The sequence below is a fragment of the Callionymus lyra genome, chromosome 2, assembly GCF_982586985.1.
Source record: "Callionymus lyra chromosome 2, fCalLyr1.hap1.1, whole genome shotgun sequence".
NCBI classification, from domain to species: Eukaryota; Metazoa; Chordata; class Actinopteri; order Syngnathiformes; family Callionymidae; genus Callionymus; species Callionymus lyra.
This window is the reverse complement of record NC_141819.1, coordinates 6,663,125-6,689,236: the sequence shown is the minus strand read 5'-3', so window position 1 is coordinate 6,689,236 and position 26,112 is coordinate 6,663,125. Positions and strand designations below refer to the sequence as shown.

At 42.9% G+C, this 26,112-nt stretch overlaps 1 protein-coding gene across 1 annotated transcript in view; it reads left to right on the top strand.

The window, feature by feature from the left end:
- The window catches only part of LOC148085195 (uncharacterized), a 224,433-nt gene that overhangs the window by 146,433 nt on the left and 51,888 nt on the right, over positions 1 to 26,112 (top strand). The window contains exons 25-26 of the mRNA XM_087783328.1: positions 385 to 558; positions 1,174 to 1,347. Coding sequence (XP_087639454.1) covers positions 385 to 558; positions 1,174 to 1,347 — 348 coding nt within the window. The remainder of the gene's footprint in view (positions 1 to 384; positions 559 to 1,173; positions 1,348 to 26,112) is intronic.

Sequence of the window (26,112 nt, the reverse complement as noted above, 5' to 3'; positions counted from 1 at the left end):
ATTATTTAATCTTCAACTATTCAAAAAAGTAATTCCACATTTGAAAGGTTGAAACCATTCAATATTGTGATGACACTGATATACTTCCATAGTTTCTCTTCATCTGGTCCATCAACATCAAATCAACCATAACATGAACACATTCAATCAAACACTTGTTGATGTTCAAAAGTCCAGCATGAATCAATGACGTGTCAATAGTTGGTATCAAAGGTTTGAAAGAAACTTTGACTGAACTATATTAGAGAGGAAGCAGACAACAAACCACAACTGAAGATCTTATCAATGGAAATAGTTGAGTTTGTCTTGAAATAAACTCTTTCAATTCTTGTCAAATAGAAAATTGAAAAAGTCACTTGTTGATGAAACTTGTCTCTTTCACAGGCTGAACAGATGTGGACTGTCAGAGAGAAGTTGTTCACTTCTGTCCTCAGTCCTCAGCTCTCCGTCCTCTAGTCTGACTCTACTGGACCTGAGTAGAAACAAGCTGCAGGATCCAGGAGTGGAGCTGCTGTCTGCTGGACTGAAGAGTCCACACTGTCACCTGGAGACTCTCAGGTCAGAACATCATCTTCTCTCTTCATGTTTGGTCCACAGTTCATCTGGTTTCTTGTCTCTCAGGAGAAATGAAGATAGAAATAAATGTCATGTTTCTAATATCTGGAGAGAAACTAGACGAGTGTCGTCTCAGCTCTTGTTTCCTGGTTGATGAAGCAACTGAGCCAGATTTCCTTGTTCGCAGACGATGTGTTGATAAATGTCACTTCCTGTTGAAGTATTATTTATTTTCAGCTCATGAACTGAATGTTGAAAAACACTTCATTTTATTTAATTTGATTAATCAAGATCAAGTTTATCACATGAAAACATTCACTGAAATACTTGTTCATGTTCCAACAATTCGGCATAAATCAATGATGTCTCACTAGTTTGTAGGAAAGTCTGTTTTTCTAAAGTAAATATTTAACAACAAACCACAACCTCAACATTGTTGTTACTCCTTTTTCATGTTTGTGTTTCTGTCGTCATGTTCAACATTTCACCCTCATTTATACCAACCTGATAAATATTCAAACAAACATGTGACCATGATCTTATGAAAGTAAATAGTTGATTGTTTTTAAATAAATAATTGAAAAAGTCACTTGTTGATGAAACTCGTCTCTTTCACAGCCTGAGATGTTGTGAACTGTCAGAGAGAAGTTGTTCACTTCTGTCCTCAGTCCTCAGCTCTCCGTCCTCTAGTCTGACTCTACTGGACCTGAGTACCAACAAGCTTCAGGATCCAGGAGTGGAGCTGCTGTCTGCTGGACTGAAGAGTCCACACTGTCACCTGGAGACTCTCAGGTCAGAACATCATCTCCTCTTGGTTCTGATAAGTTTCTAAAAGTGTTTCTCCTTCATTTCAGACTGTCAAGGTGTCAGATCTCAGAGAGAGGTTGTTCTTCTCTGGCCTCAGCTCTGACATTGAACCCATCCCACCTGAGAGAACTGGACCTGAGGATGAATCATCCAGGAGGACCAGGACTGGAGCTGCTGTCTGCTGGACTGAAGAGTCCAGACTGGAGACTGGAGACTCTCAGGTATGAACAGAGCAGCAGAACTCACTGACTGAACTCCAAAGATCTTCAGACTGAACATTTGATGCTCAGACTCTTCATCTGAACTGAGCACATGAATCCAAACTCTGAGTTCCTCCATGTTCTCCTGCTGGACACCAGTGGAAGCATGAAGGAGACAGTTGAGACTGAGCAGCCTGTTTATAGATCCATCTTTGTTGTCATCAACAGTCATGACTGAGTCGTCCACTGAGAATGAAACAATATTCATGAAACATCTGAATCAAATGAATCTGATCTTCTGACTCTTTCTTCATCCAGGCTGTAGACCACATTGGTTTGACCTTCATAAATAAATGGTAAGTTTGAATCCATGGATTGACTTCAACATCAAAGCTCATCTGCTGACACAGCAGTTGAAGGTCTTTGTGGACATGGACTCACAGTTACAGTATCAAGTGAAGCTCTGATTCCAAATCTTCAAGTCCTTCAGCTCAAAACTCTTCAGGAGCTTCAACATCAACATTGTTTCAGTTTGACTGTCAGTGGAGAACAAAGAAATATTTCTGTCAAATATTTGAAATCAGACGTGAGTTTGATCATCAACTCACAATGTTGAGTCACTTTAAACATCATTTCACACATGAATCACTTCATATTGAATCATGTGTTCACTTGAACATCTTCATCACAACTAGACTAGACTCATGTTAGCTACATGCTAGTTTAGCTGCTGACTTCATCTTCAAATCTGACATCCAAGATGATTCTGGGATGTTTCAGTCACATGGTTCTTCTCTCAAGTTCTCAGAAGAATGTTGACAGAACATTGACTCGTCTCAGTTTGGATCAGTATATGATAGTCAAGACAACGTTCTTCCACCATCATCACCTCATGTCTCTTCTTCTCTCAGTATTCACTCTCACTGGACTCACACACAGCAGCGCCTCCTACTGTCCAACGACAACAGGAACTTGATGGAGGATCAGGATTATCTGGATCATCCTGACAGATTTGAAAAGCTGCGACTGGAGGTGGAGAGGAAGTGAGACTATCAGAGTGACTCTCAGAAGAAACACAAGAAAATATATTATTAAGTAAAATGTTTCCTAACATACCTGCTGGATTTGATTCACGTTTGTTTGTGACTTTGATTGTTCTCTAGTTAAACCTCTTTTACTCTGAAAGTAAGTGGTTTAATGGTTATTTTTTCAAACTGTACTTCTCAACAGAAGCTAAACATGATCGTGACAGATTGACTTCATCTCATCTGTCGCCTAGAAATGATGTCATCAGAGGAACAGAGCGAGAGAAGCATGGATTAAAAAAGATCAACAAATTCAATCCTCTAGTCAAACAGCTTCAAAACATACAGTTCTTTGCACAATATTCTCAAAATCACACTATATTATATTTTATAAACTGGTCATTATTGTTATAATCGACAAGTGAATCTACACTTTGACAAATGTATCGTGAGACAATCTTGATCCACTTTAGAGAGTTTTTCTTTCTTCATTAACTGCAAATGAAAGTGTGTTAAAGTAACAGTTGAATGTATTCAACATTATTTACTCAATCATGTAATAGTAGGTGAAATAAAACTATTACAACAGTTCTGGAATCATGTGATGTTTTAAGTCTTTTGTTGTCTTTTTATTTCACACGTCTGAAGAAATAATTCACGCAAAATTCAAACTCATGTTCTACTCGCCCTCATGTCGACTAAGTGTTGGGATTATTTTGAGAGTAACGTGTTCTTTTTAGAGTTATAGACAAAAATGTTTGTTCATTTTAATGTAGCGACTGGAGCTCAATTGTCTTCGTCTTCATCTTCGTCCAAAAAGACACTTGAAAACATCCAAATACCTCCATACTGCTCGTCTGTAACTCTTGGATTGAAGCTCCACATGAGAAGAAATGATCATAAAAACACTTAAATGAATGTATTTTAAATTTGATTGTAGTAAAAGATCTCAGTCTCTCAGTGTAAATCTTGCACTTGTTCACTGACACTTTTAATGTGTTTGATGAGGAAACACTAGCTGGAGCTGAGCCTTAGAAATTCAATATATATATTTAATATTTAAATAAACACGTACTTGGATCAAACCTCATATCATTTTTAAACAGAGGCGCCACCTACTGAGCATTAAACATGATGACACTGTTAATGAAGCTTCATCTCCCCATCACTAGTTTTGGATGACCAGCATGTCAGAGTAAGAAGAACACGCCGTACAACAGTGGTGCTTATTGAAGCCTCTAATATATAACAGGATTGAAAAAAATTCGTTTTCCGTTGTTACAGCTCCATTATTACAAACAACAGGTATTTACTTCCTGTGATGTGTTCAAGAGTTGGATTGTAAAACATTGACTGTAATCTACAGTTGCACCACTAGATGAAGCCATTGTCAATAAATAAACACGCGAGTCACTCTATCATCACCTGTCGTGGTTCACTCCATCCCTGCAGCGAGGAAAACTTATCTTAGTACTTGCAGAATTATTGACAGGACAGTGAAATATCTAAAATCACCACTAGAGGGAGCGATGTTGTCTCAGATTACAATTAGCAGCATTTTAGTCTTTCTTTATCCTTTAACAGACACATCGTCCTTTGTGTTGACATCAAGGGTGTCACACCCTGAAGATGACATGTGTTGGTGAATAGTATAATACTTATATAATAGTTTTGTGGTAAGAGTGAAGAAGCAGAGGAGGACGTCGAACACAACTTTATTCTTCACTCAGCAAAACCAAACTGCAGGTGTTTGTCCAGACACTACCCTGATGGGTGAGATGAAACCGCGCTGGTCCTAGTGCCCCCCACACCACCCCCCCCAGAACACCAAGGGAAAACTTAGGGTCTATATGGTGCATTTATAAGCCTCCCAAAACGGCTGCGTCGTCCGTCTGCTGAAAAGTGAGCTTCAGCACCAGTGTCCACACTCTGAGCAGCTTCAGTCACTCTCTTGGAAGGCGGTCGGCCCCGACGGGGAACCTGTGCCGGGGACAAAATCTCATTAGCCACCATGTGAGCAGGCTTGAGCCGGTCAACAGTCACATGCTCTCTTCGGCCCCCCATGTCCAACACAAAATACTTTGGGCCTGGCTCAAGTACCCTAAAAGGTCCATCGTATGGCGGTTGAAGTGGTGTGCGGTGCGCATCATGACGCACAAAAACAAAAAGAGCGTTCTGTAGCTGAACAGGCACAAATATTTTAGGGAAACAGTGATGAACAGGTCCCGGGACCGTAACACTGTCCGAACTATCGGTAACACGGAACTGTGGAGCAGAGTTAACAGGCAAAAATTCCCCAGGGATGCGCAGGGGCTGTCCAATGACCAACTCCGCGGCAGACGCCTCCAGATCCTCTTTCAGAGCGGAACGTAACCCGAGCAGAACCCAGGGTAATCGATCCACCCAGTTCGAATCTGTAAGCGTAGCGCGTAAGGCTGCTTTTAACGACCGGTGGAACCTTTCCCACATGCCGTTCGACTGCGGGTGGTACGCTGTAGTGCGGTGTGTCTGTACGCCTAAGGATCTCGCTAGTGTCGACCACAACTCCGAAACGAACTGGGGGCCCCTGTCGGATGTTATATCAGAGGGCACCCCAAAACGAGCAACCCAGGTTGAGAGGAACGCTCGGGCGTGCAGACCTGCAGAGGTCGTGGAGGAAAGAGGGACAACTTCAGGCCACCGAGTGGTTCTATCCACCATAGTGAACAGGTGAGTGAAACCCTGCGATGGCGGCAATGGACCAACCAAGTCCACATGCACATGATCAAACCTCCTGGCACGAATAGGAAAAGGCTCAAGCGGGGTTTTCGTGTGTGTGCGGACTTTCGCCCGCTAACACGCAACACAAGCGGCTGCCCACTCCTTAACATCCCTGCGTAGCCCTGGCCAGACAAATCTAGCACTGACCATCTTGACTGATGCCTTAACCCCGGGATGTGAGAGGGAGTGTACCGAATTGAAAACACAACGACGCCAAGCTATCGGAACAAGGGGCCGTGGGCGACCGGTAGACACGTCGCAGAGGAGCACGGGACCACCTTCTTGAACCACAGCTTCCTCAAGCTTAAGGCTTGTATCTCCTGATCGGAGAGAAACAATATCTGGGTCGGTGGCGTGGTCAGCAGCCATGGCTGAGACATCAAACCCCAGCTGAACAGGGCACACCAGCGCACGTGACAAACAATCCGCCACGTGGTTAGACTTCCCAGCTACATGTCGATTGTCGGTCGTGAATTGACAATTAAGCCATGTTCCTCGAGCCGCTGAAAAACCTGCTTCAGGTGGTCTATGTGCTCTTCAGCCGACGCGCTAGCCACCAATATGTCGTCAAGATAGAAGAACACAAAAGCGAGGTCCCGCAAAACAGAGTCCATCAATCTCTGAAATGTCTGCACCGCGCCTTTAAGACCAAAAGGCATGCGGAGGAACTCAAATAACCCAAACGGGGTTATTACTGCGGTCTTTGCTACATCGTCTGCATGCACCGGAACCAGAATGAATCAAACGCCTGTTAGCAACATCTACAAGTAACCCATTTGCACACAGGAAGTCTGCGCCAATAATAGGAACAGTAATAGAAGCTACTACAAAGTCCCACTTGAATGTGTGTCCCTGAAAATTCACAGTCACGAACCTTGATCCAAAAGTTGAGATGCTTGATCCATTTGCTGCGCTCAACTGAAACCCACATCCCTGAGTCTTTAAGTCCCGGTGGGTCGCAGGGAGCAAACTTTTCTGTGAACCCGAGTCCACCAAAAAACGAGTCCCGGAGACTGAGTCTTTGATGAACAGCAGCTCTTCATGGTCACCAGAACCCACAGCTGCTACTGGGTGCTGGCGCTGGCGTTTCCCAAAACCTCAAAAGAGCAAGGTGGAACACATCGTCGTGCTTTGCGGCCAAAACGCTGATGGAAATGACACCAGCTGCTCTCGCGCCTCTTTCTCACTCCCGCCACCACTCCAGCGTCGCCAACCTCCGGAACCGTGGAGACACTCTGTACGTGGAACTTTGTGGTCGCCAGCAGAACACGATCCGCTTCTTCGGCCAGACCACGACAGTCTCCCGTGGCCAAGCACGCAGAGTTTGCAAGTGCAGCGCGCACAGGTGGAGGAAGTTGACGCAGAAATAAATGAAGAAAAAGAAATCCACCTTCATCTGGTCCCAGTAGTGAAAGCATCCTGTCCATCAAATCCACCGCCGACCCGTCGCCCAGACCCGACAAGGACAGCAGTCGTTCTGCCCTCTCGGCCGCCGAGAGAGAAAACCTCCGGAGCAGAAGATCTTTGAGCGCGACATACTTGTGACGTTGTGGCGGATCTCTAAGGAGCGCCATGGAGCGACGAGTCGTCTGTTGGTCGAGTGCAGACACGACCAGGAAATACTTGGAGTCATCATCGTTAACTCCGCGAAGGTGAAACAGCGCCTCGACATGCTGGAACCAGGACGCGGGATCACTTTGCCAGAAGTCCGGGAGTTTAACAGCGGAGGCGGGGGCAGGCTGCGCAGGTGAGCGAGACATGTCCGAGGAGGAAACTCTGTGGTTTTCGTCACCAAACATGCTCAAAAAACGGGGTCACCAATGTGGTAAGAGTGAAGAAGCAGAGGAGGATGTCGAACACAACTTTATTCTTCACTCAGCAAAACCAAACTGCAGGTGTTTGTCCAGACACACTACCCCGATGGGTGAGATGAAACCGCGAAGGTCCTAATGCCCGCCACAGTTTATTATTTGTTTAATTTCAGCACTTTACATAGACCTGATGATTTATTTTTTCATTATTCAGAAGAAACAACAGCAACATTCTTTCCTGCTGGAGGAAACTGAAGGTAACACTTGGGACTAAATACAGCAAAATGTAGTTATAAAAGTGATTCACACGACACAACAATAATCATTAAATGTTGTTTTTTTTTTTGTTTTTTTTTTATCAAAGTCACTTGATAATCTTGACAAAATTGCAACATATTCCATACGTTTCAAAGCAAAGGTGCGTCAGTTTCTCTTCCAGATCAGCTGTGCAGAGAAAAGTTGTTCTGGACATGTTAAGTCCTAAATGAGGAAAGCAGCTTTGACTGTACAAAAAAAGAAGAAGAAATAAGGACTCGTAGAGAGACTCCACACATGGTGAGACCATAATGTTCAGGGTCGGAGTCTCTCTGCACAACTTCTGGTCTGAGTGATTTGAAACACAGGGGCTCAGTAGCAGAGGTGTGTGTGTTAGTGACATAGTGGGGGGGCAGCACAGAACATATACAATGGACAGGCCAAGCACACAACATGATTCCTTCCTGAGACATTGGTGTGTGTACAGTAACGATGGTCAAGATGATGTGAAGGCGTTTTTGCATCAAGTGTATCACAGGGTGTGAGGTTGCTCTGGATCCTGCATGTTTCTAACACAGGGGACGATGCGTGAGGACAAATATCAGAAGGACCTTCACGATCCCCCGTCCAGAGGGACCACTACAATCTAGTTTTCCCCACCACGACATGACACAGACCCACATAGAGGCTTTTGAGAATCACTTGTATTCAATACAGTGTGTATGTACACCACTCTTCACATGGATCAATATCATGAAGCTGCTACAGGAACGTCCGAGCCCGAGATGTGATCCACCTCAACACTTCCAGACTGCGTCTCTGTCTGCTACATGACCAGAAAGCTATGCCCCGACTGGAGTGCTACTTGTTCATACCTACTGTATGTCAAAACATTTATTTTCAAAATCAAGTGAAGCCTAAAACTCTTCATAGTTTTGCAGAAATGAATACAGCTTATATACACAAAGCAAAGGCTACTTAAAAACACTTTAATAATGAATCTTCATGAACTGGATTTCTTGAAAGGACCTGTGACCATATTATACAATCATTTGTTTTCCATTTGTCTGGAAGCACAAAACAATACGTGGACAACAACCTGGAAAAGACTGTGACACTCATAGCGACTTTCTTTTTGTGAAGATAAATGTGAGGACAGGAAATAACTTCTGTTTGCTCCTTGTGTTCATCAGAATAATGTACATGTGAGATTTAAGTCAAACATCTTCGTCAATACTCTCGGTGGGTACGAAAAGATCCAAACAGTGAAGGGATACAACAGTTTCTTATCTCAGAAAAGGCAATTTAAGAGCCTCTTACCCAGTGAAGGACAATAATCAGGACAACAAGAAGTGACTTTAATAAATGAGATTGATTCAAAGTAGTGTTTCATAGTTAATTAATAAGTCCATCCTTCCTCTCAGCCGTTCCAACCGGCAGGCCGTCAACAATGAGTCTGGTTCCGCTCGAGGTTTCTGCCTCCTAAAAGGAAGTTTTTCCTCGCCATAGCTCACTGTACAGCTCACTGTACAGTGTTTCGCTTCTTGCTCTTTGTTGAATTGCTGGGATCTATTTTTCCTTAATCAACTATAGTCTTATTTCAACTGTATAGTGTCTTGAGATAACTTTGTTATGATAAGACACTTTAAATTAAATTGAATTGAATTGAATTTAATTTAATTTAATTTAATTTAATTAATTATTATCCACATAAATGTAATAGTTTCCTTTGGACTAAGACTCAAAGGTGGTGCTCCTTTTCTTCAGGTAATTTTACCTGGAGGCAATTTTAAAGTTAAATCTACCAGAAATGTGTTGTTCTGAAAATAAAAGTTTGTATAAGGGTTATAAACCATTTAATTTTAAACAATTTCCCAAAGGAGACCTACTGAGCGATCAATAAAGTTCTACCTAACCTATAATCTACTACAGAAGATTGGACAGAGATGTTTGGCCATGATTTCGCTGTATGTATATATCTGTTCAACATCAATCCGTAGTATGCCTTCTGCATCTGTACCAAGAGTGAATTTATTTTCAATAGAGTAGTTGTCTATACTGAAGTTACACCTAACTCAACTAATTTCACGACCAGGCATGGGCAGTGGTTTGCCTTTTGGACAAAGGAGGCAGAAGAATTTTTGTCTGGAACTGTGCAACCACTCTTGAGGCTTCCCCGTTACTGCAGTAAAAGTTAAAAAGTACATAATACCAAGTATCAAATGACTTTGGCTATTTTTATTTTAAATAAACCCTTCTTTCTATTTTTTTTCCAGACAAAGCAGCCGGAATTGAACACACCAACCGCTGCTGTAAGTCAAATAATAATGTGACTCTCTGCTCATAAACTACCGGTAGTCAGATTTCTGAATACAATGTGTTCTTTGTAGATCCCCTGGAAAAGAGACAGCAGTTGCTTAATACTGGAGGTATCATTTTCTGGGCGTTGACTTGATACAATGCTATATTGTGTGGTTCAATAAAATTAAATATGGTTAAGTACTGTATATTAAACAGCTGCTCATCAGGATCCTTGCAGATATTTGGAGAGAGGTGGTTCTGCTTGAAGGAGACATCGCATTCATGACATTGTTGCTGTGCCTTTAGAGACATCATACAAAGAGATGTGTTCAGAAGACATATTTTCAGTGGCTAAACAGTATTTAATAACAAGAGGAATACAATAATGTAAATGATCACTAGAATGATGAACTGTAGAGAAAAAGGAGCATAAAAACAAGCCAAACCCATGTGTTTCCCATGCATTAATCATAGGAAGATGCAAAATTGATTTTAATGCATTGATTTGAACATGGAAATACTTCTCGGTCAACTAAAGGAATTATTTTCCATGTATACAATTGACTACTGTAGTGGATGTGGGAGACAATTCAAAAACTCTCTTCCAGGTATGTAATTGTGTACTGTAATAGAAACTACAGACTGAATAAAAAACATTTAATTATTTAAACTATTTTTAAGTGGATCAGACTTGTCTTGGCTGAATTTTTTACTTTTGTGTTTTATTTCTCAAAGAATATGCTGGGACAGGGAAACGTAGGTACAAGAACCAAAACCCACAAACGTGACAAAAAATAAGTACATGGTTGCTAAAATTCAAATTTTAATGAAAATTGATTCTGTCCCATTTTCTTATCCCACCAGGAATGAAGGTTTTTCCTCTTACTTTAATCTTACAGATTAAATAAAAATGTTCTTTGTTCCACAAATGTTGTCTCTCATGTATTACAAAATGTAGTACAACTATCAAGGCCTACATGGAGAGCGACATAATCAGGTAACAGGGATTGTGTACAGTAGTATATAATGATATATATATATATATAAGTATATAGGATACAATAAACGATTTATTTACGTTTTGTTTCCACTGTGTGTCAAGTACAAGGGTACAAGGTCTCCTGAGATTAATGAATTCACATACTTTTACGCTTGTTTAATTGAACTCTTAAAAAAAAGTATTCTCTGAGGCTATAATCTCAGTGATCCAAAAAGAAGGAAAAGACAAAGAAACTTGTGGAAATTATAGACCGATATCTGCACTAAATGTAGATTATTAAAAATTTACATCCATTATTTAAAAAAAAAAGATAGAAAAATAATGTCAACTCTGATTAAAACGAACCAAACTGGCTTCACAAAACAATAAAAGGTTCATTTGGAATGGAAAAAAGCAGAGAATAAAATACACAATGTTATGGGTAGTATATAGTGCCACACAAAGATTACATATGGTGAGAAAGCAACAGAGAAAACACAGATTCATTTAATGGAAACAATTATACATTATGAGCATTTCTCTCAAATCACAAAAAAAAAGAAAAAAATCCAAAACAAAATTTAATAATAATAATAATTCCAAATTATGCTATGAATTAAAACTGAAGAAATTGAATGCCAAATCATCAAAACAAACATGTTCACACTAACTAACTCAAATCTAATAAGTCTATTTTGAAGTAGAGATTTTGTTAAAATATATATCACTTCCGCTTCCGGTGAGCCTTTGATCGGCTGCTTGAACGTAAGCTCCTGCAATAATTGCCAAAAACAGTCGTTTTAACGACTATTTGTCCGGATATTATGCTCATATCACTAAAGATATGTCTCAAGCATCTCGGATCTATGATCGTGATGCTCTTTTCAACATCAGAGAGTCGATGGAAGATTATAACCGCGACCGTTACCAACGTCCGGTGAATATGTTTCCGGCTCCGCTTCTCATCGACTCGGACTCTGTGGAATATCGTTTGATCTCTCGAGTACCGGGCGATTTCCACAAGCGATCGAGTCGGTCTGGAGTACAGGTCAGGATGAGACGCGCAGTCGCGATCGCTCGGAACAACTCTGACGTCATCGGATGTCATCAATGTTTGATCGACATTCCTCTCGCGGCAGAGTATGACGACACATCAGCGCTGCCGTCTGTCCAGACCTCAACAAAAGGTGGTAAGATTTTTTCATTTCCTCTCTTTAATTCGACTTTTACAACCGAGTTGAACTTCAGTGACAGCTGGTACCCACGTGACCGCTGTTCGCTTCAAAAGATCCCGCTCTGCGCGCCTGTCAGTGACGCGGCGTCGTCAGTGACGTCATCGGTGCTGAATGTGGGACTTCTTAATGTTCGCTCCATTACTAATAAATCCTTTATTCTTAATGATCTTTTCACAAGAGTTAATTTGGATTTATTATGTCTTTCTGAGACTTGGCAGAGAGAGGAAGAGTTTATTCATCTGAACGAACTCTGTCCAGTAGGGAGCGCTGTCCTGGGGAAGCCTCGCCTCTCTGGTTTTGGAGGAGGTCTTGCTACTGTTTTTAGGGAGAGTTTTTCTTGCAAAGTGATTCAGACACAGGAATTCACTTCTTTTGAGTCTCAGATGATCTTGGTTGGTTCTACAATACCTTTCTATTGTGTGTCAATCTACCGTCCGCCTGGTCCTGCGGCGATGTTCCTGAAAGACTTTAGTGACTTCTTATCTTCCATTATTCAAATGGAATCTGTTCTTATTCTTGGAGACTTTAATCTTCATGTTGACGACGTCACATCTTGTTCTGCTAAAGAACTTTTAACTTTAACAGAAGCCTTTAATTTTGAGCAACATGTTTCTGAACCCACTCATCAAAAAGGCCACATTTTAGACTTAGTTTTTACTCTTGGCCTGGACATTTCTAATGTATCTGTACATGATGTCCATCTGAGTGATCATTCTCTTGTCTTGTTTAACCTGGACTTCATCCCTGAACCTAAGCCTTTGAAAGTTAGGTCTCAGAGGCGTGTCATCTCAGCCGATACTGCAGACAGTTTTTCTGCTATGTTTGACCGTCTTTCCTTTGATGACTGCCCAGACGTGGACAGTTTGATTCACTGTTTCACTGATCATTGTGTTGAAATACTGGATCAAGTGGCACCTGTTAAATCGAACTTGAAAATTCAGAAAAAACGGTGCCCTTGGACAAATGAAGATCTCCTGAGATGGTAGAAACTGCTAGATCTGATTACATCAGAAAACTGGTAGCAGCAAATAGGAAAAACCCCAAAGTTTTGTTTGACACGATTAATTCTCTCGTGTCTCCTGCTCCTCAAATCACGCCTGTCTTCTGTGAAGCTGAAAGCAATGCATTGTTGAGATTTTTCATTGACAAAATTAAATTGATCAAAGAGAAAATCTCTCCCCCTTTGTTTGGAACCCCTACTGTCTCTGAGCCCCTCTCCTCCTCTTGGTCCTCCTTCACTGCTGTATCTTTGGGTGATATTTCGGCACTAGTGAACAAGATGAAACCCTCCTCTTGCTCAGATGACGTCCTTCCGTGTAGGCTTTTTATCAAAGTATTTGATGTAATTGGCCCCTGGGTTACCAATATGGTGAACCTCTCCCTTTCCACAGGGGTTTTTCCCAATGCATTTAAACATGCCATTGTGGAGCCTCTGCTCAAAAAACCAGGCTTAGACCCAACTGACCTCAGTAATTTCAGGCCTATTTCTAAGCTCCATTTCTTGTCCAAGATCTTGGAGAAGTTGTGTCTGAGCAGCTGTCTTTGTTCCTGGATCAGAGCGACATCCATGAGAAGTTTCAGTCTGGCTTTCGTAAACATCACTCTACGGAGACAGCTTTATTGAAAGTGTCCAGTGACATCATGATGTCGGCTGACTCTGGTAAATTCACTGTTCTGGTTCTCTTGGATCTGTCCTCAGGCTTTGACACAGTTGATCACCAGATCCTGCTGAGAAGACTAAGGGATGAAGTGGGACTGTCTGGGTCTGTGTTAGAATGGTTCTGATCTTACCTTTCTGGGCGCAGTTTTAGTGTATCTGCCAATCAAATGAGGTCTGAATCGGCAGATCTGTTGTGTGGAGTCCCTCAAGGTTCTGTTCTGGGTCCTTTATTGTTTTTGCTGTACTTGATTCCCCTTGGTAAAATCCTTCAGAGATTTCCAGATGTTTCTTATCACATTTTTGCTGATGACATCCAGCTCTACTGCTCTTTTGATCCAACTGAGCCCCAGAGGCTGAACAGCTTAGTCAATTGTTTGCTAGAAATCAAACAATGGCTGAGTGAAAACACTCTACAGCTAAATGTGGACAAAACTAAAACACTGGTGATTGCCCCTGATGATAAGATTCCAGGGTTGAGTCAGTACTTGGGTGACTTAGGTCAGTCTGTCAAACTGAGCCTGAGAAACCTGGGTGTTGTATTTGATAAAGACATGTCTCTTGTTCGACATTGCAGAAAACTGACCAGAAACTGTTTCCTTCAACTGAGAAAAATCTCTAAACTTAGGAAAATGTTGTCGGAACATGATCTGGAGCTTGTAATCCATGCGTTTGTTTCTTCTCGTCTGGACTATTGCAACAGTTTGTTTTCATGTCTTAACAAGAAGGAGCTGTCTCGTCTGCAGATGATTCAGAACTCTGCAGTGAGAATTCTGACCCGTTCTAGTAGAAGAACTCACATTTCTCCGGTCCTTAAAACTCTTCACTGGCTTCCAGTTTCTTTCAGGATCAACTTTAAAATTCTGGTTCTTACTTTCAGATCTATTCATGGTCAGGCTCCTCCTTACATCACTGATCTGATCCAGCCTTACACCCCAGCTCGGGCTCTGAGGTCTGTGGATCAAAATCTACTTATGGTTCCTCGCACACGGCTCACCAGAGGAGAGAAATCTTTTCAGGCTGTTGCTCCTAAGCTTTGGAACGATCTTCCTCTCTCTTTGCGCTTGATGGAGTCTACTGACTCCTTTAAGAAACATCTTAAGATGTTTTTATTTGTTCAGGCTTTTCCTTGAATTTCTCGAACTCCTGTGTTGTTCTCAGTATTATCTTGATCTTTAAAGTATGTACTTTTTTGAGTATTGTTTTGATTGTTTAAGCGCTTTGTGACCCTGGTCTCGAAAAGCTCTATATAAATAAATATTACTTACTATTACTATATATTGATATGGAGCCAGTATCCACTGCTTTGAAAAACCTCTTTAACGAGGTAAAAAGAAAGCAGCAGCCCCGTTGTCGGCGACTTGGATGTGGGCTCTTCATGTGAGGTGTTGTTGACGTACTCCCCCGTCAACAGTGCATCATTGAGCTCGTCCTGCAACATAGGAAAGACATGAACAGCATCGCATTCTTTGGACAAATGAGAAACAATACATCTATAAATCATGCTTTTTATTTAGAATTTACTCATACTACTTCATGCAGACAAAATGAACCCGTTCCTATTTACTATCTAAGTCAGAGAGATAGTCAAACACAGTCATACCTTATTCTCGAGCTGTTTTCTACACCAAAAATTTAAACTAATTGAATGCAATCTGGACAGAGCTCCCTTCAGCAGTGTTGATCGGCAGAACCGTGCAACAAGAATCACCATCACGTAACAAACCTATTATCCAGCTAAGTATCTATCTAAGTCCTCCCCCTGAGGGACAAATAAACAACCTTATTTATTTGTATATAAAAAATGTTTTCTTGAATAACTTTATATCCAAATCTATGGCAAATCATTTAATTAATCATAATACTCTTTATATTAACTCTCTTAAATTTATTTATGAATACATGTGTTCAATTATATGACATTATTAGCTAAAAAAATATATTCTAAGCTTTGTTTAATCATTATTATTCCTCTTAGATTTGGTTTGAAAGTCTATTGCTAAAGTAAATGGATAATATCAAATAGAAAAAAGTGATCCGTTTATTTATTCAATAATGTTTTTTCTATTAGCATTTCTATTGTTGGATTTCCGGACCTAAGTTTAACCAATTAATAAAAGTCTAACTAAGACTTAATTTACGAAAAAAAAAGTAAAAATCTACTCTATAAAATATTTTTCCATTATAATTATAATGATTCATTATTTTATTTGATTTGATTGTCCTTTGTTAGATAAAGAACTCCACTAAAATGTTTAACCTTATTTTCCATTATTAACCAATTCGATTCAATTTTATTTTAATTGTCTTATCATAACAACCAATTTATTATCTTTATTTTGAAGTTCCCGAAAGAACTGTTAAACTCTAGCATTAATTTGGTATTTATTTTAGGTTAACACCTTTTAAGACTTCAATCAAATAATTTTGTCATGTGGATGAAGACTAGTAATTTTCAATGCTTATATAATTTAATTCCTTCAATAAATTACACTTGCAAGTCCATATGTTTTCAATTTAGAACCCAACTTGTTTATTTTCCATCAATCTCTTGCTCTAGTTCTTATTTTTTTTTAGATTAAAGGTAGATTTATCCTTAACAAAATTAATTTAGAGACTGATATGATTCTTATAGTTTCTAAATAGATTATTTACTCTTTCCTGAAGGCATCATTTATTTATTTATTCTTACATTTTTTTTAGAGTCAATTTATTTTCCCTGCTTTATATTTTTTCTTAATGTTTATAGTTGCCTTAGAATGTTAGAAGCAGCTTTAGAAACATATTTCCATTTCTTATTGAACTTTTTCAATGAATCAATTTCAGTTTTTAATTCCAAGTTTCACTTTTCATATTGTCTATTGTATCATCGGCTGCTATTGATGTAAATAAAAGTATTCTATTTTAATTTATTTAAAAATAAATGTTCTTAAAATGATTAATTCGAAAATATGTTTAATCATAACAATATGTTTTCTGTTCTTTGAAACTTCTCCAATGTTTGGACAATTTCCCGCCCATCTGATTTTCCTTTAAATACAAATACCAATATGTACTGTCTTTTAGCATTAAGTAAAGTCTTATTAGTTTGAGGGAAGTTGTATTTATCTCAAATCATGATATCTTCTGTTTGGTAATTTAAAAATCTTAACTATTTCACATGTCCAAAGAGTAGTTTCCTAAAACTTCATTTGTTCATATATACATTTATATTTAAAAGTCTGCAGTGGACAGTGGCTTCTTATTTCTCCCTCACTGGAGCTTCTCAACACCACCTCTGACAGGATAAGAATGATCAGAATGTAATGAGAAGGTCAGTTATGAATCTATTCAGGTGATGATGAGGATATTGTGTGTGTCATGAGTTGTGTATTCCAAACTTTGTATGTCTGTGGATGTCAGTTAAAGTTTGTCATGTGTTTTATTTGATATTTGAGATTCGAGGGAATTCTTTCATTCTCACACACACAGGGAGCAGGTTGTAGCAGAGACACTTTTTTATCTTATTCAATTTAAATCGAAAACATCATGTGTTTGTTTATCTCTGAGATCACTGAGTTATTCGTAATATCTATGTGAATGTCTGAGAGTGTTGTGTGAGTTCAAATGTGTTTCATGAATGTAATAGTTAATTAGATCAGGTGTCAGTCAGACCTCTTTAATTATCTACCCACAACAGAAATACAGTATCTATTCTAGATTACCCTTTTTGCTTATCTTAACTAGTTTTCTTTAATTAATATTCACTTCTAGGTGTTTGGTTTATTCAACTAGAGAGAAGAATGTCATATTTTTTTTTTCAGTGTTTCTTTTAATTTATCTCTTAATCTATTCTTTTTTGTTTGACCTTCTTACAGTATTTTAGTCTCTATTTTTTACTATTTTCACTACTTTAGTCTAATTCCCAAAGAACAATATCATCAATTTTACTCACATCAAGATGGAGTGGTTTAGTATAGTATAGTCTAGTCTCTATAGTATATTCTTTATTGTCTAGTCTCTATAGTCTAGTTTCTGGAGGTGACAAGTCAGCAGCTCTAGACAGAGTCACTTATAATTAGTTTAAATACAATTCTGCATTAGTTGACCTCACAAGTTTTTGTTTAGTGTTCTTAAGGCTGCTTTCATCATAGCTCTGAGTGGAGCAATCAGAGTATGTTAATCTGGGATTAACTGTTAACTGTTACATTTTAGACTCAGGAAGATATCATGTCTCTAACATGCTATAATTATCTGCTTTTTCGTCAAATCACAAACAACTTTGCATTTCATAATCATTTATCTCAGGGCCCTGTTATAATATCTATATATAATACATAGAACCTAGCTTCTCCACCAGCAACCACAGCAAGAGCAACACGAGGGACAGAAGTGTCAGAGAGAGCATAGAGAACCCTGTTCGTTTGTTAGTTCAGCAGCCACACCATCAGGACCACAAAAAATGTCGCCGCCGACAAGAGTCAAGTTCATGTTTGCGACCAGATCGTGCCATTTGTCTTCATAATCACGTTCATCATCATCCCAGATATAGTTGATAGTGCGGTGTGGGGGGTCCAGAGGTGGATCATAGGAATGAAGTCTCAAAAGTCTTTTCAAGATCAGGGAAATCAGATGTTCAATCACATTGAACCAGTACAGCTCCTCCCTCTCTGGAGCAGAAGCTCATTCTTGGTGGAGAGTTGTTGAGGTTGAGTTCTTGTTTGTTCAACTCGGTTCAATAATTGCTTCAATCGTAGGTGTCACCAATAATGAACTGGACCAAAGTTCCTGGACTAAAAGCCAAAGATGCGCCATTGTTGACCAACATTCTTTGTTTGTTTCCATCCCCTCGTCCTCTTCTCCTGCCACACCCATGCACTCCAGCCAGTGGCCAATAGGGAGCTATGATAGGAGCCTAGAACTATCATCATCTATCATCATCTCTATTTTTTAGAGAAGCTCTTTCAAGTCTTTAATTTGAATCTTAATTAGCTTCATCAAGCTAGCTCAAGAGCTCAATAAGAGCACTTTTTTTAACTATTCTATTTATTATGAATTCTCAGAAATCATTGATGTGAGTAACTCACTCATAAGATTTACCATTAAATTAAAAAACAGAGTAACGTTTCTTATTTTTCTTCCCTGTCAGGAGCTTTAACTTGTCACCTGTAGTAATAGTTACTTTTGTCTTAAAAAGAGAAGGTCAATAAATGAATAGAACAAATTAATAATATTAATAATATTAATAATAATGCTATAAATAATAATAATAATAATAATAATAATAATAATAATAAGTAAAGAAGCGATTATCAAAAAATAATTAAATGAAAATATAAAAGAGGAAGAATTTAAAAATCTAAATTAAGAACCAAAACTTTAATTAACTAATTAAAATATTATAAAATCCGAGATAATAATAAACAATAAAAAAATAGTAAATTAAGATATTAATAATAAAAAAATTAAAAAAATTAAATGGAAGAATTTGAAAATAATAAATTCAATTAGATCTAATCAAATGTATACTAATTAATTAAAATTATTCAAGTCAAAACAATTGTCAATTAACAACTTTTATGTATTTATTATTGTTTATTTAACTTTCTAATTAGTTGCATATATATTTAGCACAATTGACAAAGAGGAATAAGAGTGACTGTCTAAAGACCAAATACAACATGTAACTTAATATTCCTCCAATAATTAAAAAGATAAAAATCCACCCCTAATTTACTAAAAAAAATATAAAAAATTGTAAATTTATGACTAATTGTTAAAATAATAAAATGTATTTAAAGTAATAATTGAAAAACTAAGAAAACAGAATAAACTGCAATTGATTCAATTAATCAATAATTAAATAATTACACCAATTGAGTCAGAACAAAAGTCAATTAAGAAGTAAACAAAGAGCAAACCAGCAGGGGGCAGCATAGCAAATACAACACCAAAGATCAAAAAATTTAGAGTAGAAGAAGAGAAAACAGGAACTAGATATCAACAAACATAGACACGTGCAAGCAGTCAATGACACACTTGTTTTAGATAAGCAGTATTAGACAAAACACCAAAAGTTACACGCAATGTGACCAATTGTGAGTTGATCAATTGACAATGGGAAATAGGAAGAGAGGATGGTCAAGATCATTAATACATACAGCAGTGAGCCAACAATCAATGTTAATTGTGTTATTGTTATTGTACACTGCAGAACAAGGAGAAAACCCCTGAGTTATCTATCATAACCTCAGGTTCTACGAGTTGGTGCGAAGCCCTCCAACGGCTTCGCTATTGGTTTACCCCGAGGCACCGCCTCGTCTCTGAGAAAGCTTAATGAACTCGCCACCCAGCAGGGGGCAGTCCACTTCCTATAAAGGCGGGAAGCACCCGCCGCACTTTCTCCAACTGAAAACTCAGCGAGAAGGGCGGCCGCTGGGCGACGAGGTTGGAGGGCTTCGCACCAACTCGTAGAACCTGAGGTTATGATAGATAACTCAGGGGTTCTACGTCATTGGTGCTCCGCCCTCCAACGGCTTCGCTATTGGTTTACCCAAAAGGCGAAGCCTGACGGGATAAATGTACCCCCAGCTGGACGCCGCTCCTGGAGCAGCATCGCTAGGGCCCCGCCGGCCCAGGGTCCAAACCCACTTGAGCCGTGGGCCCTGAGGGGGGCACAGCAGCGCTCAAAACAGTATGAGCTACTGAACCCGCCGTTACGTCGAGGAGATAGGCCTTAGCGAAGGTAGACGTGGACGCCCAAGAGGCAGCTGAGCAGATATCCTCTGCTGCCACACCCCGCAAAAGAGCCACTGAGGCTGCCACGCCACGGGTGGAATGTGCCCTCAGACCGCTAGGAGCGGATCCACCCGCTGCTCGGTAGGCCCGGATAATGGCCGATCTCACCCAATGAGAGAACCTCTGGGGGGAGACCGCCTCTCCCCGCCGGCATATACCGTGGCAGACAAAAAGGGCATCAGAGCGCCTAAACTCGGCCACCCGCCGCAAGTAACAGGCCAACGCCCTCACTGGACACAACAGGTGGAGACGTTCCTGACCCGGGTCCGAGTGAGGCGGCGGGTGAAAGGCCCGCAGCGTGAAGGTCGTCGCCCAGAACAAGGAACTCAGAATCTTCGGGCGGAACGCTGGGTTAGGACGCAAAGACACCGAAGACTCCTCGACGCCAAAGGAAAGACACTCAGGGCTAATGGAGAGGGCACAAAGCTCACTTGCTCTCTTCTTGGTTGTTAGTGCCAGAAGGAGCGATACCTTGAAAGACAAGATATCCAGTGGGACTTGGTCAAGAGGCTCGAAGTTCGGGCCTGTGAGAGAGTCCAGTACCAACTGGAGATCCCACTGAGGGCTGGAAGGCCTTGCAGGAGGTCGAAGCTTGCAGGCACCCCGCAGGAAACGCGCCACCAAGGGGTGGGCGCGAACCGAAGCACCCTCAAAACCGACATGCCTCGTCACTATGGCTGATGCGAACACTCTCAGTGTCGCCACAGTCCGCCCGTTATCCAGCAAATGTTGCAAGAAAGACAGGATAGCGGAGACCAAACAAGAGCTGGGGTCCAAGGACCTGTCTGAACACCAGCGGGAGAAAATCCCCTACTTTGAGGCATAAAGCCTGCGTGTTGACGGGGCCAAAGTCCCGATCAGCTCTTCCCGTGCAGGAGCCACACCTTGAGAGGCCGGCCCAGCACCGGGGCGCTGTCAGAGTCCCCCCCCGCCTGACACAGGGCAGCGGGGCCCCAAGGGATGGCCCACGGGGCCCCGACCGCCATGCGCACCAGCTCTGGGAACCAGAGCGCCCCCGGGGAGTCTGGTGCCACTAGAATTAACCTCAGCCCCCCCCGCCTCGTCCTCCGAATCAAGGGGAGAAGGAGCCGCGGAGGAGGGAAGGCGAACAGCAGACCGACCGGCCACCTCGAATGGGCTAAAGCGTCCACGCCTAGTGGGGGGCAATCCGAAGCCCTGAGGGAGAACCAAAGAGGGCATTTGAAGTTCTCCTTGCTGGCGAAGAGGTCTGCAACCGGGTGACCGAATCGAGACCAGATCTCGCTTGCCACTGCCTCGGACAGACCCCATTCGTCCTGGACGGCCCCCCTCGACAGTCTGTCCGCTACTGCATTCAGCTCGCCCGGTACGTGCTGGGCTCTGAGCGAAAGCAGGTGACAGTCCGCCCACAGCCAATCTTCCTTGCCACACTCAGAAGGGCTGGGGATCTGACTCCACCTTGGCGATTTACGTACGCCACGGCGGTGGAGCTGTCTGATAGTACTAGGACGTTGGACCGTGACAGTTGGGGAGAGAGGTGAAGCAGGACATTGTGAATCGCCTTCAGCTCTAGCCAGTTTATGTGTCTGAGCACCGGACTGCTCCAGACCCCACTGGCGTAGGCCTGACCCGAGGTGCCTCCCCAACCTGTCAGAGAAGCGTCTGTAAACACTTGAGTGCAACGAAGGACGCAACCCAATGGAACTCTACGCCTGAGGTTGGCGTGAGAGTTCCAAAACTGGATGTCCTGCAAAACCCGAGCGGGAAGGCGCACTTTCCGACCTCTTTCCCGCTTGAGGTCTAGCTTGAGACGACCAAACCATCTCTGAAGCTCCCTCATGTGCAGCAAGCCCAGCCGAACAACCGTGTGGGCTGCCGCCATGAGCCCCAGGAGGGACATAACAGTGCCTGCTGTTGTCACGTGACACCGAGCTTCCAGCAACTGTGTTGTCAGTCGGAGAATGGGCTGGATACGCACGTCCGGGAGGCGCGCGTATCCTTCCTCCGAGTTCAACAGTACCCCCAGGTAAACTAACTGTTGAACTGGAGTCAGAGCGCTCTTGCTGAGGTTCACTGTGAACCCCAGGGTGGCAATATGGCTCAACACCTTCTGTGTGTGAGCGTAACTTTCTGCCTCTGACCTGGCAAGGATCAACCAGTCGTCCAGATAGGTCAAGATCCTTACCCCACTCACTCTCAATGGCTCCACTGCCGCTTCCACACACTTGGTGAAGGTCCTGGGTGCCAGAGAGTAGCCGAACGGGAGTCGAGTGTATTGAAACACCCGACCCTCGAGGGCGAAACGCAAGTACTTTCGATGTCTCGACTATCGGTATGTGAAAGTACGCGTCGGTCAGGTCGATAGATGTCATCCAATCTCCTGGACTTACACCTGAAAGCAGTTTCTTGACCGTCAACATGCGAAACGGGCGGGTAGCTATGAACTTGTTCAAATAGCTGAGGTCCAGAATGGGCCTCCAACCCCCGGTCTTCTTCGCCACGAGGAAGTACCGGGAGTAAAACCCTGTCATCATCTCGGCTGCAGGGACCAGTTCTACGACCTCCTTCTGCAGCAGAGTAGACACCTCGTTTTTCAACAGGATAATTTCTCCTGCTCCTCCTCCTTGGGCGGGCCGTAGACGAAAGGGCATCACACAAGCCGCGTCTCTATCTCTTGAATCCACAGAGCATGTACTCGAGTTGGATTCACTAGAACCCCCACTCTCATACATAAAACCGGCTCTGTGGGAGAAGCGCGCAAGTGCGCGTGAGACACCTCAGATGCGCGTCGTGCGTGTTCCCTTCCCCCCCCCGGAAGTCTTCCCAACTCCCTGAGCACTTCTTAGTGTCACCGGAGCTGACAAAACCCGCGATGTGGAGGAATGTGCTGGAGAATTAACCCGGAGCTGAAGTGAGTTAGGTCGCGCGCGCGTAGGCACCGCATCACTCACCCGGTCCCGTACATTCTCAAGCTCCGCTGGCGGTCCAGACCTGCTCGTCACTCGTGAGATCCGACCGCCACGCACCTCTCCAGTTGATCGACCAGACGGGGCGGAAGTTCTTCGCCCTCGCCTGGTCTCAGGACGGCGAGAAACTCGCGCGTAAAAACACCAGGTTCCATGGCGTTTCTCCGCCGCCAAACGTGACGTCCTCCACGGTGCCAGTGCTTGTAGACAGCGCTGTGAAGGAAGCAACAACCTCCGGTCAACATAGACATGTCTGGACTAGTTCCACTCATCTCCGCTGTCAAGCTCTATCGGGCACGAGCGCTGGTCGACGCGGAAGTAAACACAGCTGACTCAGCCGGTCTCGCGGACCTCTGCTGTCTGTAAACAAAACACATGTGGTTGGAGTCTGCCCCTCATTCGTGTGGACAGACTCCGTTATTACAGTCTCGGCATGACCCGGGCGAAGGGGTTTAAACCCTCCTTCTAACTGTGTTCTGAGAGGAAACTCTCGCCGTCTATGAACGGCGGAGCATGTTAGCTTAGCATTAGCGGCGAAAGTCTCTAATGACGCCTGTGAATACGTCACACTCACAGGCGGAGCCACATGCACACTACTAACATCTCTCAGAACAAACCACAGAACGTCATACGTTCTCTTGTTTTATTCCCGACACATTCCCTTGAATGAATAGGGTGGAGGAGCCCTCGGCCGTCGCTCTGCTGCGGCTGCTGGCTCCCCGGCTCGCGCTGCGGATCTTGGCGACGCTCACTCGTCGCACGCCGCCGCTGTTGCCGATGTTGTTGGTGCTGCTGGGGTGGCTGGTCTCTGGTGACGCTTCCCCCCAGCACCAGATGATGATGCCGACGAACGGGATCCGTCTCCGCGTATCCCCGTCGCGCCTCGTCATCACGCCAAACGTGACGTCATCCATGACGTTTCTCCGCCAAACGTGACGTCATCCATGGCGCCGGGATTTTCTTGACAACGCTCATCGGCGGTCAAACCCCGTCAGCGCATGTCAACACAGAAGTAAACACAGCTGATCAAGCCGGTCTCGTGGACATTTGCTTATCAGGCCGACGAACGGGATCTTCTCCGCGTATCCCCGTCGCGCCTCGTCATCACGCCCATGCAGGTGATGGCGGAGCTGCGCCGCCTCCTGCCGGGCCATTCCTCTCAATGGTGCGTCCGTTCCATGGCGTTTCTCCGCCAAACGTGACGTCATCCATGACGTTTCTCCGCCAACGTGACGTCATCCATGACGTTTCTCCGCCAAACGTGACGTCATCCATGGCGCCGGGATTTTTTTGACAACGCTCATCGGTGGTCAAACCCCGTCAGCGCATGTCAACACGGAAGTGAAGTAAACACAGCTGATCAAGCCGGTCTCGTGGACATTTGCTTATCTGGAAACAAAGCACATGGTTGAGTCTGCCCTTCATTCGTGTGGACAGACTCCGTTATTACAGTCTCGGCATGACCCGGACGAAGGGGTTTAAAAACCTCCTCCGAACTGTGTTCTGAGAGGAAACTCTCGCCGTCTATGAACGGCGGAGCATGTTAGCTTAGCATTAGCGGCGAAAGTCTCTAATGACGCCTGTGAATACGTCACACTCACAGGCGGAGCCACATGCACACTAACGCCTCTCAAGTGAACCCGTCGAGTGCTGCAGGAGGGCCATGTGGCCTGCAACGTGAGCTTGTCGAGTGCAGCGCACAGGACTGCCATGTTGTTTTCTTAAACAACACGGCAGTCCTGTGTTGATCATAATCATGATCTGAGGCGGCGTGGGTCGACAAGCCTCGAACGCTTCCCAACACTGTCAAAAGCCGTGGGAAGCGCTCGGAAGGCCACATAATCATCACGTGTGATTTGGGCCTCTAGGCAAAACGAAGCAGACATGTGTGTCTCCTCTTCAGGGAGTCTTCGTGCACACATGGTTCACTTCAATATTCATTCGCCATCATTACATTCCACTGTCAGGAGCTTTCTCGCTGAGTTGAAAAAGGAGAAAGTGCGGCGGGTGCTTCCGCCTTTATAGGAAGTGGACTGCCCCCTGCTGGGTGGCGAGTTCATTAAGCTTTCTCAGAGACGAGGCGGTGCCTCGGGGTAAACCAATAGCGAAGCCGTTGGAGGGCGGAGCACCAATGACGTAGAACTGGAATGTGAGTTGGTTTGTTTTTCTTCTTAAACCAATTATACCACTAAATAACTGTATATTTATATATACCTCAATTAAGAAATCAAACCCAATAGTGAATAGAATTCAAGATGACGTAAGATTGTGTGTGCGTTTAGAGAAGACATGAATACAATGGGAGGGTCGGTGAGGAAAAGAAGGAAGTCTTAAAAGTTCAACCTCCAAGCGAAACCACTCCCACCAAAACGGAAAAGTCTTTCGGAGCTCATTCGAACTTGAAGCAGCTGACAAGTAACAACGTCTGCCAAGCAGCAGTGTTCTTATCAGCAAGAGATAGTGTCCAAAGACACACAAACCTGGACTCTCAGCTGAGTCACAGAAAGTCAGAGATCTCACACAAATGAATGCTCATTTTTACAAGTACCGCAGCGAGAAAAAAATATTCAAAAGATAGAAATATACAGACACAGACAATTTAAACAAACAATATGTCATGACAATACGACGACAACAGTATTTTACCAAAACAGGCCAGAGAGACACACTATGCTACGTGGAACGAGACTCTTACCAGCCTGTTGTGTCTAAAGTGTTGAAGTCATAATGGCAGGAGCCCCTCGACCGCTCAATTAGCTTCCAAACACCCTGGATAGGAGACCCCTCAACTCATCCATTCTATTT